This window comes from Corvus moneduloides, chromosome 1 (assembly GCF_009650955.1).
Source record: "Corvus moneduloides isolate bCorMon1 chromosome 1, bCorMon1.pri, whole genome shotgun sequence".
Taxonomy (NCBI): Eukaryota; Metazoa; Chordata; class Aves; order Passeriformes; family Corvidae; genus Corvus; species Corvus moneduloides.
The window spans coordinates 6058051-6074826 of NC_045476.1; the positions used below are offsets into that span (position 1 = coordinate 6058051).

The 16776-nt window shown below is 46.2% G+C and overlaps 2 protein-coding genes across 9 annotated transcripts in view; both read right to left on the reverse strand.

The window, feature by feature from the left end:
- Window positions 1-7782, reverse strand: part of RHEB (Ras homolog, mTORC1 binding) — a 39142-nt gene extending 31360 nt beyond the window's left edge. Inside the window, exon 1 of one of the 2 annotated variants that reach the window (XM_032098670.1) lies at window positions 7544-7782. In XM_032098670.1, coding sequence (XP_031954561.1) covers window positions 7544-7595 — 52 coding nt within the window. In that variant the 5' untranslated portion in view covers window positions 7596-7782. The remainder of the gene's footprint in view (window positions 1-7543) is intronic. The other variant, XM_032098679.1, reaches the window with a different exon arrangement.
- A 6442-nt stretch (window positions 7783-14224) lies between these two features.
- Window positions 14225-16776, reverse strand: part of PRKAG2 (protein kinase AMP-activated non-catalytic subunit gamma 2) — a 213367-nt gene continuing 210815 nt past the window's right edge. For all 7 annotated transcript variants that reach the window (XM_032098701.1, XM_032098710.1, XM_032098718.1 and 4 more), the window contains one exon: window positions 14225-15342. In XM_032098701.1, the coding sequence (XP_031954592.1) occupies window positions 15311-15342 (32 nt within the window). In that variant the 3' untranslated portion in view covers window positions 14225-15310. The remainder of the gene's footprint in view (window positions 15343-16776) is intronic.

The window sequence follows — 16776 nt, forward strand, 5'->3', positions numbered from 1 at the left end:
ATGATTCCATCCAAAACAAACTGCTGTACATTTCCTTCTTGTGTTCTAGCCTCAAGTTCTCTAATTCACATAAGAATCCCATGAGAAATTCCAGTGGGCTTCCCTTTTGCAGGAGCCCCCAAGGCTCAAGCTGCTCTTTTGCTTGTCCTAACTTCATCTTGTGGAACACTGTGCTTGATAATCCAAAATCTGCATTTTCAGAACCCGTGTCATCCGTTAGCACAACTGCCTCATTCACCACTGTCTCATCCAGCATCCTTCATTCAGCTATTCTTAAAATGTACATGCCCAGCAACCAAAGTGTGTATGGTAAACTGAGGAAGAACCAGAGCCTCTCAACAATTCAGTAGCTGCGATTCATCTCTGCGCTCCAAGTGTCGCTAAACACAACCAAAGGAGTCAACCAAGTTGAGGAGTCAACCAGTATTTGCAAGAAACAGATACTTTGTAGGGTATCCTACCAAAGACAGAAGACCACGGTGAAAGGCAACACAGTTTAGATTGTTTCCACTGGCTTTCCAAGTAGGAAGACAATCAGTGACCCTGAATGCCTTTCACGTCGTTGGACAGATTGTAGCAAAGTGGGGGTCAGTCATTTCTCCCAAATAACAAGCAATAGAACAAGAGAAAACAGTTGCATCAAGAGAAGTTTAGATTTAGATAGATGGTAGGAAAAATTTCTTCACAGAAAGTGTTATCAAACATTGGAACAGGCAGTCCAGGGAAGCAGTTGAGTCACCACCCCTGGAGGTATTTAAAAGATGTGTGGATATGGCACTCAGGGACATGGTTCAGTGGTGGACCAGGCAGCACTGGGTTAAGGGATTCCATGTTCTTAGAGGTCTTTTCCTGAAGCTTTGGCTTTGATCCATTGCAACATCTTTAATAGCACGTGTTTCCAGAATATTCCAGATTGTATCACTTGAGGCATCATCTGAACTTGAAGACTCTCAGAACAAGGCTTAAGTTTACCCCAGGTCAAATATTTAACTTTTCCTCAATTCCGCATGAATCAATTAGATTTGACTACAGAAGGTTATTTAAACAAGAACCTTGAAAACTTGATTTCTCCATGGTTCCCTAGCACACACCTCACCACCTGCACAAGGCCATCTTTTTCCATCAAGAGCACGAATCCAGCTCAGAAGTTCCACTGCTGAAAGCTGACCAAAAAGCATCCACACCTATCTCAGGTGGTGGAGGAAAACACACGTGTGGTTCCATAACAAGCCTGAGTGAAAGAAAGTCTGCACAGCCACAAAGAGCCTCCACCATCCTCCCCCAAAAGCCTGTGCTCCTGACCCCATTCCCCCTGTCAGGGCTGCACTCACAGAGCCAACCAGCTGAAAGGATACAAAAGCTTTCCCTTCTGGTTGCTTTACTTTTCAAAGCAATCAATTCCCTGAGCTGGTGGACAGCCTCCCATCACACCAGTGCCAGCACCTGGGTGGGGGTAGCAAGGTCCAACTTCCGGCCACAGCGCAGGATTAGCTCAACTTGGGCCAAGAGATGCCCCACCCTACAGAGTTCATTTGCAGCTGCCTTCATTACATGGCAATTAAAAAAGGAAGTGGCTTGGATGTTCTTGAGAAAAGCTGCACCTGAAAGCCTGTTTCGGTGCTTTGTTCAAAAACTGCCTCAGTTTACTTCCTTGTGAAAAGTTTGATACAAGCGACTTCTCCCCACAAAAAACCCAATTCAGAATCCTCTGTACTTTGTATTTCTCAAAAATGAAATTCAACGTGTAATGGTCCATATTAATATGCTTTTAGTAAACTTAATAATCTGAAATCTTGTTAAAAGGCCTGCTAGGCAGCATATAACATGGACTTTGTCCACATTCTCCCCTTTTCCCCCCATCCCATATAGCCTCATTTACAGGAGAGGTGCCACCAAGTTGCAGGAACCATACTGGAATGCAAATGTCCAGACCAGGATTGGAAGACAGAAATTTTAAGGAACAACCATTCCCCAAACTCAGGAAGCACATTTTCCTTTCTCACATTATCAAGTTCACAACAAATCTGCCACTCACTTCAAATACAGACCTTAGAAAACAAAAGGGAACCTCTCAAATCCTTAAGGAGACAAACTCACGACTGACAAGGGCTGCTTCGTGTTTTTACGCACCGTGCTTCATGTCTGCAGCTTCTGATTTAGGATAATTTGAGATGACACCAGCCAATTGACTCATGCAGGATTCGCAGAGCCTGAGTGCATTATGAACATCCCACAGAGAAGCTGCTTCGATTTTGGATGGAATACACAATTAAGTTGAGCAGTTTTTAAAGTACGCCCTTGGACATCACCTTCAGGAGAGCTACAAGATTAACAGGAAGTTAATCAAAATCGGCATTTATCACTTTTTAGCCTGGTCTTGTAATCCTGGGTGCGTGGTCATGCCGAGTTTCCGCAGCAGCCTGTACCGCAGAGGTGGCTGCCTGAGCCAGAACCTATACTTAAGGCACTGTAGTATATCTAAATGAAGAGCTCCAACTTTATATAGCTTATAAATTACAGGATCCACATTTCATCTGGCTTTTCCTGTCAGTGTTAACTCTAAGTTGTGTAATCAAACACCAAAACACCCCCATATATACAAGCAAAACGTGCAACTGTTACCACTGACAAATCAGAGTAGGCAATTTAAGAGTTAATCCTGGAGCAGTGTCCTCAAATAACCCTACGGTGGCTTGATATTACAGCTGAACATGCTGCCTCTAGTGCTTCCAGCTACTGCTATCAAATGCTCTGTAGCAACTTTCCCTGCTGTAGCCACTATTGCAGTCACTAACACCGAAATGCAATTAAAGCTGGCATTTCCAGCCTCATCCCAGTCCCCTGGGAGCTGCAACCTTTCCTCCTCGCAGCATTGCCGCACCCTGGCAGAGCCAACTGCGGCCCTGGCGAGGGAAGAGCTGTGGAAGTCATCTTGGCACTTACAAGGGACTCGGGAAAATGTTAACCTTACGTATCAGCTGGCTCCCGAACCGCTCAATTTTCCTGTTAAATCTCAGGCTTTCCCATGTTGCGGACACAGCTGATTGTGTAAACCAAATTACAGCACACGACAGTGGTAATTTCTCCATTCCTCCTCTGTTGACATTTACACGGGCAATTTATCGCCTGCTAAAATTACCACTTCCCCGTCCAATCCCAGAGGGATCCCTGCTCGGGGCGGAACGCTGCTGTGCGAGCAGATGCCATCTTTCCGACACGAACAGCAATGCTTCAGCTCCATTTTACAGTGCAAACCTCCTAATATTCAAACAACTCATGTTTTCAAACCCCGTAACTACGTTTTGCCGTAACAATTCTTTTTATTATTTACAGGTCCATATTGAAGGTACTGCTTTTTCTGCCCTTCTTGCTTTTCAGGCAAGGTGGAGGGGGGAGAGATGTTTTTAAGCTTAATACAACCACCTGGAAGCCTTTCCACACAAAACGAACCCTGACAGATCATTTTGTTCCATCACAGGATTTTTTTCTGATACCTGCATGTTGCAGTCAGTCCATGACTACTTCTGCCTGCAGCATGGTCTGCTCTACACCTACCCACACAAAACAAGTTGATTTATTTATCTGGGGAAGAAAACAGGTTAAGACCCCTATTCTTAACTGGATTTCCCCCTCAAGAGCTATAAACTTCCCAGGAGAGCATTTTCAGATGACCAGTCCAAACGTGTAGAATTCAGAAAGAGAATTCCAGTTTCTGCAAGTACGTCTGTAAAACCAGTAGCACAACTCATACGAACAGCAGAAACCAGGCTGAGATAATGACCTAAGACTGAAGTGGCTGATCCAAACACCACCTCCCTGCTTATCTTAAATCTATCAGTTCAATATAATACAGAGAATCCCAGTAATAAGGTACTTTACAAGATGATCTAAGAAACCTCTTCTTTCATACAGGCACTTGTGGTCTGAATTTGCATATTTGCTCTATAAACAGAGAAAGAATGAAACTGAGCACAAAGCATTTTTGATGACTACTACGCTGCTTTTTAGAGTGGCGGTTACTCTGAAAAGATTCAGAAAATCTTAGTCCTGCTTGATTTATTTCTAAGCAAATCCATTATTTCCAATTATATTTGGGATATATTAAATTATAACCACAATACAAGTATGAAGATTCTTTTTAGTGAAGGCAGTAACTTTAGAAGATTTTATGCTTCATCATGCATAAAACAGACTTCTTCCAGAACCAAATGTCAAGTAGCTGGTTCACTCTGGTCACTTCCCAACTAACAGTAATGGAAGTCAAGTTCCTCTGCTGTGAAGCTATTCAGATCTTGGGATGAAATCCATCTGATTTCTACTCAGAACCTTGCTGAGACAAGCACACTTACATAATGGAATTTAACTTTCTTAGACCAATTTAAGCCTGAGCAAAACGCAACAGAGACATTCTTGCGCGATTTTGTCTCACGTCATGCCACGACCTGCATGCTATATCCACAGATAATCGGTCTTCATCACCAAAAAACGACTCCTGAAGCTCCTGGCAAATACTCTGTCTGCATCTCAGAAAGTATGCCTGCCTGGGAACTCACGAGGCTTCCACTGTGATCTTTCCCATCAGCAAAGAATAAGAGTTTCACGTATGAACGGCTTGACGGTGGTGTTGAAAGATAGAGGGAGTGTATTCAAACAAGCAGACTCCTGAATTTTCTATTCCGAGAACTATTATACCAGAATACCACTCCCAACCTCTAGTTTACCTGACAACAGCACTGGGATAAGATTAAAATTTAATGTAAGTAAAATAAACAAGGGCTTAGCATGAAGCCAGTACAATTTTCAGACCCTGTTTCACAAATCCCCGTGGAGGACGTGCCCACCCTTCCCTATACACGCTTGTAACCTGAGAGACCCACAGCATCACTGAATCATCAGCAGTAGGGAACAGATCAGTGCCTGAAATACATCATCAAAACCTGGCTATTTCAGCACCTGAGAGATACACAGGAATAAGAGCTCCCCATTTTCTGACAGCTTCATCTCAAACACTGTAGTTACAGGGGGAGCACCCAACTTCTCACAGCAGGTCACCTAAGAATTCAGGCCAACCTATAAAAAAAACTGCAAGCATTTTACAACTCACCAGACTTAGCCTGCCTCATTCCAGGGTCAAGATTAATGTTAATAGCAAAACAATGCTGTTCCCTAATTACAAAAGGAAATGTAGAAAGCATTTCCTTCCAGTCCTTCAGATTCTGGAATTATTTCCCACTTTAATGAGCATTACTTCTATACAATGCAGCATTTCCTCCAAAAGAAATGTACTTCCTTTTCTACCACCCAAACACTTGTCCTAAAACAAGATTATATTCTTTCTTACCCAGGGCTCAAGTGATATTCTTGCCATCATAATACAAAGCAAGACTTAATCAAAAGTTTCCCTGAAGCCAAACTAAATCCCCATCCTACTACATTTTAGGAGGCGTATTTGGGGAAGTACTCAGCCTAAATCTCACAGTTTAACCTTCCTGCTTTTCTGACAGCTTTACAAGATGGAAGTAAGACCTCAGTGGCCCATTTCTACTGCTTGAACTTCAACCTAATTATTTACCTAGAAATTTAATGACAATGAAAGGCAAATTCCAGTAAACCAGATTTTTCCTCCCCTCTTAATTCTGTGTTCATACAACTTTTGCTCTCCTAATAAAACTGGCGTTGTCCCATCAAGCCCAATTCCACACTAGTCTCAGAAAACTTAAGTTGAGGAAGTTCAGCAGCAAGCTTTAACAGTTAGGTAACTTTTTGCCCATCCCTTCCATGAGTGCTATTCCTCACATCACCAACCAAACTAACATTATACTATTTCTCTGTTTTTCCTCAACTGGTCCTACACCCTTCTAACGTCTGATTTTTTGACTGCTTCTTGTCAATGTCAACAGATGAAGGACCAAAGCTCAACAGTAAACCCAGTTCCCATCACAGACTTCCAAAGGACAGAATTTCAAGCATTCTCCCCTCCCACTCACACTCCCCATTGCTTGCTCCCACCAGTGCTCAAAGAAGAAAGAAAACATAACACACAAGACAATGAACAGACTGCAACAAGTGATGCCATACAGACTGTACAAACTGATCAGTCTACTACTCACAGTTCTGTTTAAGGACTGGACAAATTCATCATCCTTTTTACACCAATCTGGCTGCAGTTATGCACAAAATCCAAGAAACAGCTCCCCTTAGTTTTTTTAATATTTAAAAAAGCTTTTTTAAAGGGTTCTTTACGCTGTGTGCCATGTAAGACAAATTACTGATACAGCCATTACTTTAATGTATAAACCCCTTTTATATCAGAATAGTATCTCTCCGTAGCATCTTTTTTTTCCCCCAACCACACATTATCTTCCACATTGATCTATGCTTTTAAGTTTGATCGATTAGCACCGGCTGTACTACAGCCTGGTACCCTCTGCTTCAAGAACCCAAATGCTGAAACATCTGAAACCGTTTTCCATCAAAGACAGTGAATGCGGGAGAAAGGATCACACCTTTTGTATGGAACAAAACCCTCTATCAGCTGCTATAGACTCGTGCTGGACGCTTCCAGGAAGTTCGTCCCAGTGGATGAGCCCGTGCTGGATTGTCCCAGCAGCGCCGTGCTGGGGACAGCCCGGAGCCGACGCGACCCCTCGGGAACAGCGGCTGCGCTGCTGCCGCCGCACCAACACCTCCAAGGGGGCAAAAACAGGCCAGGCAGATCGGGCAACAGATCCACCTGGCTTCCCCAGCATTTCAAACTGCCTCTAAATCAGAATCACCGAGGCTGGAAAAGAGCTCTGAGGCCACCGAGGTCGAGCCAGGACCCAACACCACCGTGTCACCGACGGCACCGAGTGCCACGTCCAGTCTTTCCTTACACTCCTCCAGGGACGGTGACTCCACCACCTCCCTCAGCTGCCCATTCCAGTGTCTGATCACCCTTTCTGGGAAGAAATTCCTCCTGACGGCCAACCTAAACCTCCCCTGGTGCAGCTTAAGACCATGTCCTCGTGTCCTAACGCTGGCTGCCTGGGAGCAGAGCCCGACCCGCACCTGGCTGCACCCTCCTGTCAGGGACTTGTGGAGAGCGACGAGGCCTCCCCTGAGCATCCTTTTCTCCGGGCTGAGCCGCTCCTCACAGGACACGCGCTCCAGACCCTTCCTCAGCTCCGCTGCCCTTCTCCGGGCTCGCTCCACAGGGAGCGCTGGATGAAGCTGGACCCCAGCATCCCTGAGCCGACGGGGCAGGAACCCTCTCCCCAACTCTTCCGATCCCGCTTTTCCAGGCTGCGTTCAGGGCGGGCGGGGGGGGGGGGGGGGGGTGAAACTTCCTATTAAGGGCACGGCAGCCGCGGGCCCGCAGCTCTGCGGCGCCGCCATGGCGGGGCCCTCCCTCGCTCCCTCCCTCGGGCCGCGGCTGCGCGCTCGGGGCGGCGGGAAGCGCCGCTGCCTCCGCTGCACCTGCCGCCGCCGCGGGGGAGGGTGATGCGGCGGCACCCGGGGCACCCCGCCCGCACCCCCGCCGCGACACCCGCGCCGCGCTCACCCACGCTCCGGTAGCCCAGGATCGCGATCTTGCGGGACTTGGACGGCGGCATCTTCTCCCCCGCCCGGCCCCGAACCACATCAAGGGCGGCGGCGGCTGCGGCTGCGGAAGGCGGCGGCGGGAGGCTGTGCGGGCGCGGGGCGCGGCGCCAGCGACATGCGGGGGGCGCGGGGGAAGCGGCGGCGGCCGGAGCGCGCTCGGGACGCGCGGCGCTGGCAGCGGCGGGGCCGCACCACGTGACCGCCGCCGCCGCGCGCCGGCCCCGCGCACGCACCTGCGCGTCACAGGAAAAAAACTCTCTGCGTCACCCCCGCCCGGCGCGCGCCCCCCTCCCGCCCGCCGATTGGCCGGCGCGGCGGCGGCGGCGGGCGGGGATTGGCCGGGGCGCGGCAACGGCCGCGTTCGAAGGGGAGGGGGCGGGGCCGGGCGGGCAAGGGCGAGCGGGGACGCGGGAGGAGGGGAGGAGGCGCGCGCCAAGGGCTCGCGCGCGTGCGCGCGCGGCGTGCGGCGGTTGGTGCGTCCCGCGCGCGCTGCCCGCGGCCGGCCCCGGCCCTTCCCCTGTCCCTGTCCCTGTCCCGTCCCAGTCCCGTCCCAGTCCCATCCCCAGTCCCCGTCACCTTGTTCATCCCGGTCCCCATCCCCATCCTCATCTCTGTCCCCGTCCCAGGGTTCTCCGCGGGCAGTGGGATCTGGCGCTGCCCCTCTCGCCTCCCTGGGGCCCTCAGGCTGCAGGGTCGCGGCCCGTCCCGGGAAGGGCCGCTCGGCCGGGCTGTGGCGCTTGTTTGAATTGATCTCGGTGCCTCTTCATAGCGTTCCCCGTGCGCGCCGATGATTTATGGAGAAACGTCGGGTCCCAGCGTCGATAAAGTGCTGGGAATTGCATGGAAGGGAAGGCGGGGAGGCGTCTGGGGGCATCGAAATGAGATTCAAGCCGTGGAGACTTCTCCGCTTTGAAAAGAGAGCTGCATGTACTGCTGGTGACTGTTAACACCTAACGGATGCAGAATTTAAGGGAGAAAGACATGAAGAACAGGAAAGTTGTACTTTCCCCCTCTGCTACTGATTTTGAACACCTTGGGTTAATAGTCTACCCTTTCCACAATTTTTTGAAAAATGAATGTTTGTTAGAAGTAATTTTTTTCAATGTGCATCTTGTCTTTTTGGGGAACACTGATACCTAACACGCAACTATGGCAGGGTACAAATAAACCAACCTAACAGCTGGGTGATGTTAAGTGACATGGACTGGCTTCTCCCTGATCTCACCCATCAATTCCCACATATTCATCTAACCTGGTGAGAGGGCGGGGAACTAAAGCTAAAGAAAGCCATTTGTACACAAAAGTGATTCGCTTCTGGAGGAGCAGACAGGTTTTTAGGAGATAGCTGCATTTTTTGGGATAGTCTAATTATACCCTTCATCTTCTGGATTATGGGGTTTTACAGGACAAGTGCTGGTATATATATATAACAGCAGGAATAACAGCCTTCAGTGCATAGGTACATGATGGAAGGATAGTCATTTCATGAGGAAACATGGGGTTTTGTACTTTCTCAGTGATGGCTGTGGTGATATAACTCTGCGTGCTTATTTTCTGTGTCCAGCTTCTCTTTTCCCCTCACTACAGCGCAGATTCTCACCTCATCACAGCCCTCGAGCATCGCCCCGCAGGGACTTGGGGGGCCTGCAGAAAAGCAGCAGCCTGTGGAAATCCAGCCTTTGTAAACAGGGATCCTGTTCAAAGCTCTCCAAGAGGTGCAGAGGGACAGCCCTGCCTGATGTACAGCACCATATTCCTCTTTGTCTTGTGTCTTTTAAAAAAAGACAATTGTTTATGAAGGACATGAGGATTGCAGTAGCTGTAAACCTGCAGAAGCAACCCTTGGAGCTGTGCCATCATCTTTACATTTGCTCCCTCTGGAACCATGCCATGGTCCAAAATTTGGGCTTTTTACTGAGCCAGAAGACTGAGAGGACTGAGAGAAGAATTACCTTCCAATGATATACATAGATTTGGAAAAATACCTGATGTTTGTGGTAGTTATGCCTTCAACTTCCATCTCCTTATAGCTCTAATTACTTGCCTGTTGTATTTTGGTGCTAGGCTTTTTACTCTGGTGAAACCTAATCTGTATTTTCAGAAAATATATCTGTACCCCTCCACATGCTCAGAGTGGTGAGCATCAGCACTTTTTCCACTTGTGGGAGTTTCTGGTTTTGTTCCCTCCACTTCTTTTGATTAGGTCTTTTCCCTTACTTTTTCTTATCCCACTCACCTTTTGGACCCATGTCTATTTATTTATCTGGTTTCTGTTAATTTGCCCCTGGCTCTGTGCTTGTCTAGGGGGTTTCAGTGCTGCAGGGTTTCCATCCCCCGCCCCCTTTTATTGCCTCAAATTGTAATGGAGTTGTCTCACCTTAGGATGTTTGTCAGCAGGAACACAGAACTCATCCTTTCTGGGCATGGGTTTGTTTTGAAGAAAAACCTTAAACTTCCTCTTTTTCCATGGTTTCTTTGGAAAGAATTGGCTAATACTTACTCCAGCAGGATCACATCAGTGCTTCATTTTATCTTGGCTGGGACACTCGGAATACAGGCAAATATGGAGCTTTCAGGGAAGTTTGTTGTTTTTCCATGCTCTAGGGCTGGCTGACACTACTGATGGCCTTTGGCAGCACTCTGGGACACTGGTACTCAAGCGGCAGTAGCTTAAGCAGAGATGAGAGGACCTGGACTGTGGTAAGGCTGTCATTGCATTTATCCTGCCCAGGTGAAATCTAAACACTTCCTAGAGTGCTTTGAGCAGAGGGACAGCACACCTGTGGCTGTGGGTGTCTAATCCAGGCATTGTCTGAACTCTTACTCTTTGTGTGTTTAGGGCTGAACAGCCTCCCACACCAAGTACCCCTTTGCTGAAATTCTCTCCCTTAGAAGAATCCAGGTGTGATGCTCAGGTTGTGTTTTCCCAGGGCAGCATTCCATAGCATCAGTAGCATGAGGAATTAGGGCTCTGCCTGTACATTCCCTGCTCCTGCTGCAGCCTCCTTATGTCTACACTGCAAATTTTGAGCTACAAAGGAGTTCAGAGAACTCTGGGACAAGCGCCATACCCTGTGTGCCTCTGCCCTGGCTGTGCCCCAGGCCTTTTCCCTGTCTCCCTCTGCCAGATACTCCCTCAAATCACACGCAGCCTTGGGATCAGTTCAGATGATCAATGACATTAATGTTATTGTAAATGAGATAACAGCATGGTCAAAGAATGCAACGCATCGGATGTGGTTCTGAAAGGGGATACCAAAGGGGAAAACTGCAAGCAGCGGTGGAGTGAGTGTCTGTGGGGAGATGAGGATGTTGAGGGAGGCTGGACAAATGGAGCATGACTTTTCTTTTGTTGCCAGTATCTACTTTTCCCTGATGATTGAAAAACCGTAATAGATTTCATGTAGTAAAGGTAACTCAACAGCCAAGTATTTTATGTTAATCCAGTACGTGCAAACCCACAGGCAGCCAGCTTCTCACATCCCAAACACAGAACAGCTCTGACTTGTACCTTCAATTCCTGCAGCAGCAATTACCAGCACAATTACCTGCTCTGTCCTTCAGCAAAGCGGGACCTTCCCGAGGAGTGTTTTGAAGTGTGTCCAGTGTTTGCACCGGGCATGCTTCCACAGGCACAGCACAGCCTTAGCTGCCCACAGAGGTTACAAAGTACATTCAGTTCAGCCGTGCACTTGTTTCTGCTCCCTCCTGCCTTTTCACAGTGATTGTATTTTGCAATATTCAGATAGAAATGCTGGCAAAATGTTAGCAGAAGCAAATTAAGAGACTAATTCAGTTCAGAGGGGCTGCTGACACCACAGGTTGGTGCCCTACAGGTCCTGGTGTACAGCTGGCAGGGACACACGTTCCATAGGGTTTTTTCTGAAGGACTGAGTTTGATGTGTGAGTACAGGTCACCTCCTGCCAATTCACTTCAGTGGGAACAGGTCTGACTGCAACCACCAGAAAACAAATGAGTACCAAGAAAGTGACTTTCAAAACCACATTTAAATTAAGACCTAAAGTGAAGAGTAAAGAGCAGTGTCTGCAGAACATTCTTTTTGCATAAATGCATTATGTGAGTACAAGGATAGCATTAAATTACTCTGAATGGCATTTTCCTCTGGAAATTACCCTTAATAAGTGTTCAATATGGGTGAAAGTTCCCAGAAACTTTAGAAGTGAACTGGTTCCTTCTGAAGCTGCCTGGAGAGCTCAGTGGGAGCAGTTACAGGGCCTGCTGTGAGACAGGATTAAGCATGTGTAGTTTCACTTCTAGTTGGACCAAAACTGAAAAACTCCAACTTATGCTATGCTCCCTCTAGAAATGGCAAGGAGTGTTCTCCATGTGGAGTCTTGGAACTGCTTCAGTCAGATTCCTCCTGTCTGCCATGAGGACAAGAGCTCAGACCCTGGAAATCAAAGGCTTGTTCTTTCTGTTTACTCCAACATTCCCAGCACAACAGTATCCCTTAGTAAAAGATGAATAGGCCTTGGATACACAACAGTTAGACTTCAGTTCCTAGCAAACAGCAAATACTGTCTGATCTTGGAGCTTTTACCTAAAGGATTCCAGAAGTAAAACAGGAAAATGTTTTTCATCAATGTCAGCAAAGGGTGATTTTGCCTTAGTTCAGAGCATCTCTAGGTACTGAAAAATACTGAGGGCTGAAGTCTACAAAGAAACATTTTCTTATACCTAAGCAGCTAAAAATATCCAGAGTAGGTAAAAGCCCTTCCAAGACAAAGAAGCCCTTCAGAATAATTATCTTTCACAGACATCTATTGCTGGGCAAGGAAATGCACAGGAAAGCAAAGGCATCAATCACATGTTATTACAGTCCTGCTGGTTAAAATAGAACCCATTTCTTCACCTGCACTACCGAAGAGGCTTTCAGGAGTCACAGGGGACATTTACTGACACCTCCATCTGCAGCATGGTCCCGTCTGTGGCAAGAAAAGGAGCTTCTGGAGCTGTTGCTGTGGTCTCAGATCTATAGGTACTGCTTGCTGCCTGTCCAGATGGGAGAATACACAAGAACTGGAGTCTAATGACATTTTATTAATTCTTTTTCATGGCTGAGGCCTCTAATGAGCTACATGAAGAGCCCTAGACTGAAGCTTTAGTTACACTGTCCCTTTAATCTGTAACATGCGGCAGCGCTGCTGAGTCACCCCTCCTCTCTCCACCCTCATTTACTTGCTCCTGTCCCTCCCTTATGCTGGAACACGCATTTTTCTAGCTCTGTAGAAAACTGATCTGTATTAAAAATGACACGATTTCTTTAGCTTTGTTTACTGCATCAGCATTGGCACTCGTGCCAGCACAAGCAGAGTGCATTTTGATGGCACTGCTGTTTATTCGTGCTGGTGGGGTCACACCACGGTTCTGCCACTCACAGATGCGGAGTTCAGAGCTGAATTCCAGAAAGAAAGGGTGAAAATTCTCTAAACACAGTTTTGTACCACTGAGGAGGCTGTGCTCCATAATTTTGTTAGTCCTGTGTCCACAACATTTTAACGGCAGTTGTAATAATGTGAAAATGAGAACTCTGTACGTGGTTATCTGAAAACTGCAAATTCATTCTGGCTTTCTGCACACTGCTGCATGCAGGCAGGCACACAGCATCTGCATGGAACAGGGACAGAAGAATTTGTGCTATAGAATACATATTAAAAAGTTATCAGTGGTTCAACCCTTATCTTTAAAAATACCTTGACCAGAGGGCCGAAGAATGTGCTCATGCAGGCAAGTGATAGAGAGATCTCACAATGCTTTTGGGCAACTCCCTGCCATCCCATGTCCCAGAGGAAGCTGCAGTGCCCTGTGCTGGAACAGAACCCTGGCTTTCACAAAGCTGCACCTACGTGGTTTGTGTGGCATTTACAGGTAGCACTGCTGCCCACTTACCCTTAATCAGAGTTACCTACCACAAATTCTCCCCTCCACACACCCTGCAAAGAACGAGAGCCACTATTTTTAGTTTCAATCATTCCATCTCCCACACAGAGATAACCAGAGCTGGGCTGGTGTCAGCTCTGATGGCAGCAACGAGCACCAGACCCCGAGGTTGTTGCTGTTAGGACAAAGCAGCTGCTCCAATTCAACACCATCAGGAACTGCGGGGAACAGAGTCAGTATTTACCCAGTCAGAAAAGGTGCTGGAGAAGACCTGACAGTATTTTTCACAACATAAGAAAGTGGGAGAATGTCTAAGTGAACAGTTTCCATCATGTACTACAGGAATATTTTTGGTCATGAAAGATACCTGTAAGAAAAAAGTTTTCACACATTTAGTTAAAAATTTAAATTCTTGTAGAAAGGGGAAAAGTTCTGAAGAAAGTTTTTCATTACTATTATTACTAATACATTTACATTTTATAAGCAAACTGAAAACTGTTCACCTTTTACCTCCATGTTTATAAATGAAAAAATAATGTGGCCCTTTCCTGCATTATTCCACTGCAGTATTCAGGCTGGAAACATAGTACAGAAGTCCTGCCTGCAGTATTTCATTAGCATAAGCCACCTTTAAAGTCAAATAAAAATAAGAATGCTCCTATTCCTGGTTTGCACTAATCCCAATGCACGTACATCCATACATGCGAAAGAACTTGGCACGAACTGCTAAAACCAAACTGATGTTGTAGGGTTTAATTTCTTCCATCTACAAGAATCTACAATTATAAAAGTCTCATCTTCAAACTTTACAGTACATTTACATTAGCAAATACCCCATGGCTTTCCTCACTCCTCCGCTTCTGTACAAATCATATACAATAAAAAGTTTCGGGTTTTCATTGTACAAACATCATTTTACACTTTAATACAGGTGAAAATATTGTCCTCTGGCACCTCGTTTCCTCCATGGTGCCTGTGCATGACAGTACAGAGCACTTTCAATCCATGCTTCCGAAATCTTCAGCTCAAGTAACACAGACTGGTGAACAGGCCGCAGCTTCTGCAACTGCACAGTTTTAAATAATGAGAAAAATCTCCCACTTGTTTGTATAACAATCAACAGTTTATTAATGGATATGGTGAAATTTTAGCTATCCACCAAAGATGTGTAAAAAATTGTCATGAAAGTAAAAATAAATAAAGCTGTTTTTAAATCAGTCTCATTTTACATTTCAGTTCAGAATGCAACATTGAACACAAAACTGTCATTGAAGTTTTAAAGAAGTCTAGCGATACCCAAATTACAGCTTTTATGACAAATCTAATGAGAACTGAAACTGATTTGGTTTTAGGTTTAAAGACTTTCACATTCAAATACAGTGTCTCGTTTAGCACAACACTTCCTTTGACAGTGATGGGCAACAGTGATGACATATTGCTGTATTTTGACATAAGGCACTATGATATGAATATGCCATACACTTGCCTTATGTCACATATATCCATTGCTGACCAGTGACTTCTGTCAAATACAAAATGAAAAAGTTTCAGAATACAGTGCATTTTAATGAAGGACATCATGTGAAGTCTTCCAGCAAATGTTTTGAAGACATTTTGAAATACGAGCCTACATTTTAACATAAGCTTTTGTCATGCTGCTTTTTTTTTGCGACATCACTGGGGGGAAGAGACTCGTCATCCATCACTAAGTCCCAAAACACATTCTCAACCATCCTGCTCTGTTCGATTGCAGTCACTGCTCTTGAGACAAACGACCCAGAAACTTTGTTCAAGTTCTCCTACACACGCGTACATTCACAGCAGTCATTCGCTCTCGTTCTCCTTTTGTTTGGCACCTGGGAACAGAAGAGGAAAGCAGCTGTGATTTCCTTGGGCACACAGAACTGGAAAAGCTCATTCCAACTGCTGCAACTTTCCCTGGTGGCATTACCAGAATCTGAGTACTGGATGCAACATTTATAAAGAATAAACTGCAGGACTGCTAAATGCCAATGTGAGACAGAGCGAGGGAGGCCTCGAGACCAGCGTTGCTCTAACTTCATTGCTAAATCTAAGTAACCCTTCTGGGAAGTTACTCCAAGTGCCTTTGAAGATTCTCCTCAGCACAAAAAAAAATTAGTTTAAAAACTCCCAACTAAAAACCCACAGCCCAAACCTGTCCCTCAGCCTAGAGCCAAGCTTAATCATCACAATAGCCCCAAAAAAATAAGTCCTGCTTGAGCACAAACTATATAAGAATTCAGTTTAACTACACTGTGTTGATGGACCCATTTTTCCTGGCTCAGAGGCAGATTTTGCTTACAGCAGGGATCTGAGAGACCTGTCCAGCAGGACTGTGCAGCATCTCATCTCTTCTCCAGGTACTTAAACATGCTGGGCAATGACTGAACCCTATGGTGAGCTTGGTTTCAGCATCCAACTCTACAGAGCAAGAATCTCTTGCCAGAAACCTGGAGCTGCTACTTGTAATGTATAATCAAACACTGAAAGATGCATTAAATACATCCAGTTTTCACACCACAACTGCTAATTTTTTCCCAAACACAGGCTGGTCTTAATTCCTGCCAGTCAATAAATTTTCCTTTCCAATCTGTGAAGAGAACTGTACACATGATTTATCTGGTGTTCTTAGGAGCTAAGTCCCACTTCATACTCTACAAATCAGATTTACATCACAGACATCCTCCCTGCATGAGACAAATTCTAGTCTAAAACTGGGCAGTTGCCTGTGGAAGGAAATGCAGTCTAATGCTCAACTGCTCCCCAAAAACACCTTCCCTCATCCCTTCCAGTGACATAATCCTGCCCTCTCTGTTGCTCTAACCCCTGTCCTCAATACCAGACTGTTCTGTGGGCAGGTTCAGTGTGCCAGGCTGACAAAACTGCAGCTTTTTTTGCTGGCTCAGTTTCCTGTTAGCTCAGTGAATTACAGCAGCTCAGGGATCTCAGAGCGTGGGGCTGCCCCAGAGTGGGAGCAGGAACTGCCCTTTGCAGTAATTCAGGAGCACTTTTAGATCAGCTCAGAGTTCCAACGTAGGTGTCCACGTAATTCCAAGTACAACAAAGCTCTTGGCTGTCAGTATCCAAATGCATCTTTTCTGTCTGAACTTTGCCCCATTAGCACTAAATTCTGCTCTCCTGGGATCCTTCTACCCTCCAGTAATGGATGAAACTCCTTTCTCTGCCTGGAGAAGCACCAGCTGCCTGTCTTTACACCTCCATCTTCTTTCTCCAGGCAAGGATTCCATTTGACCCAGACCTCTGGGCTG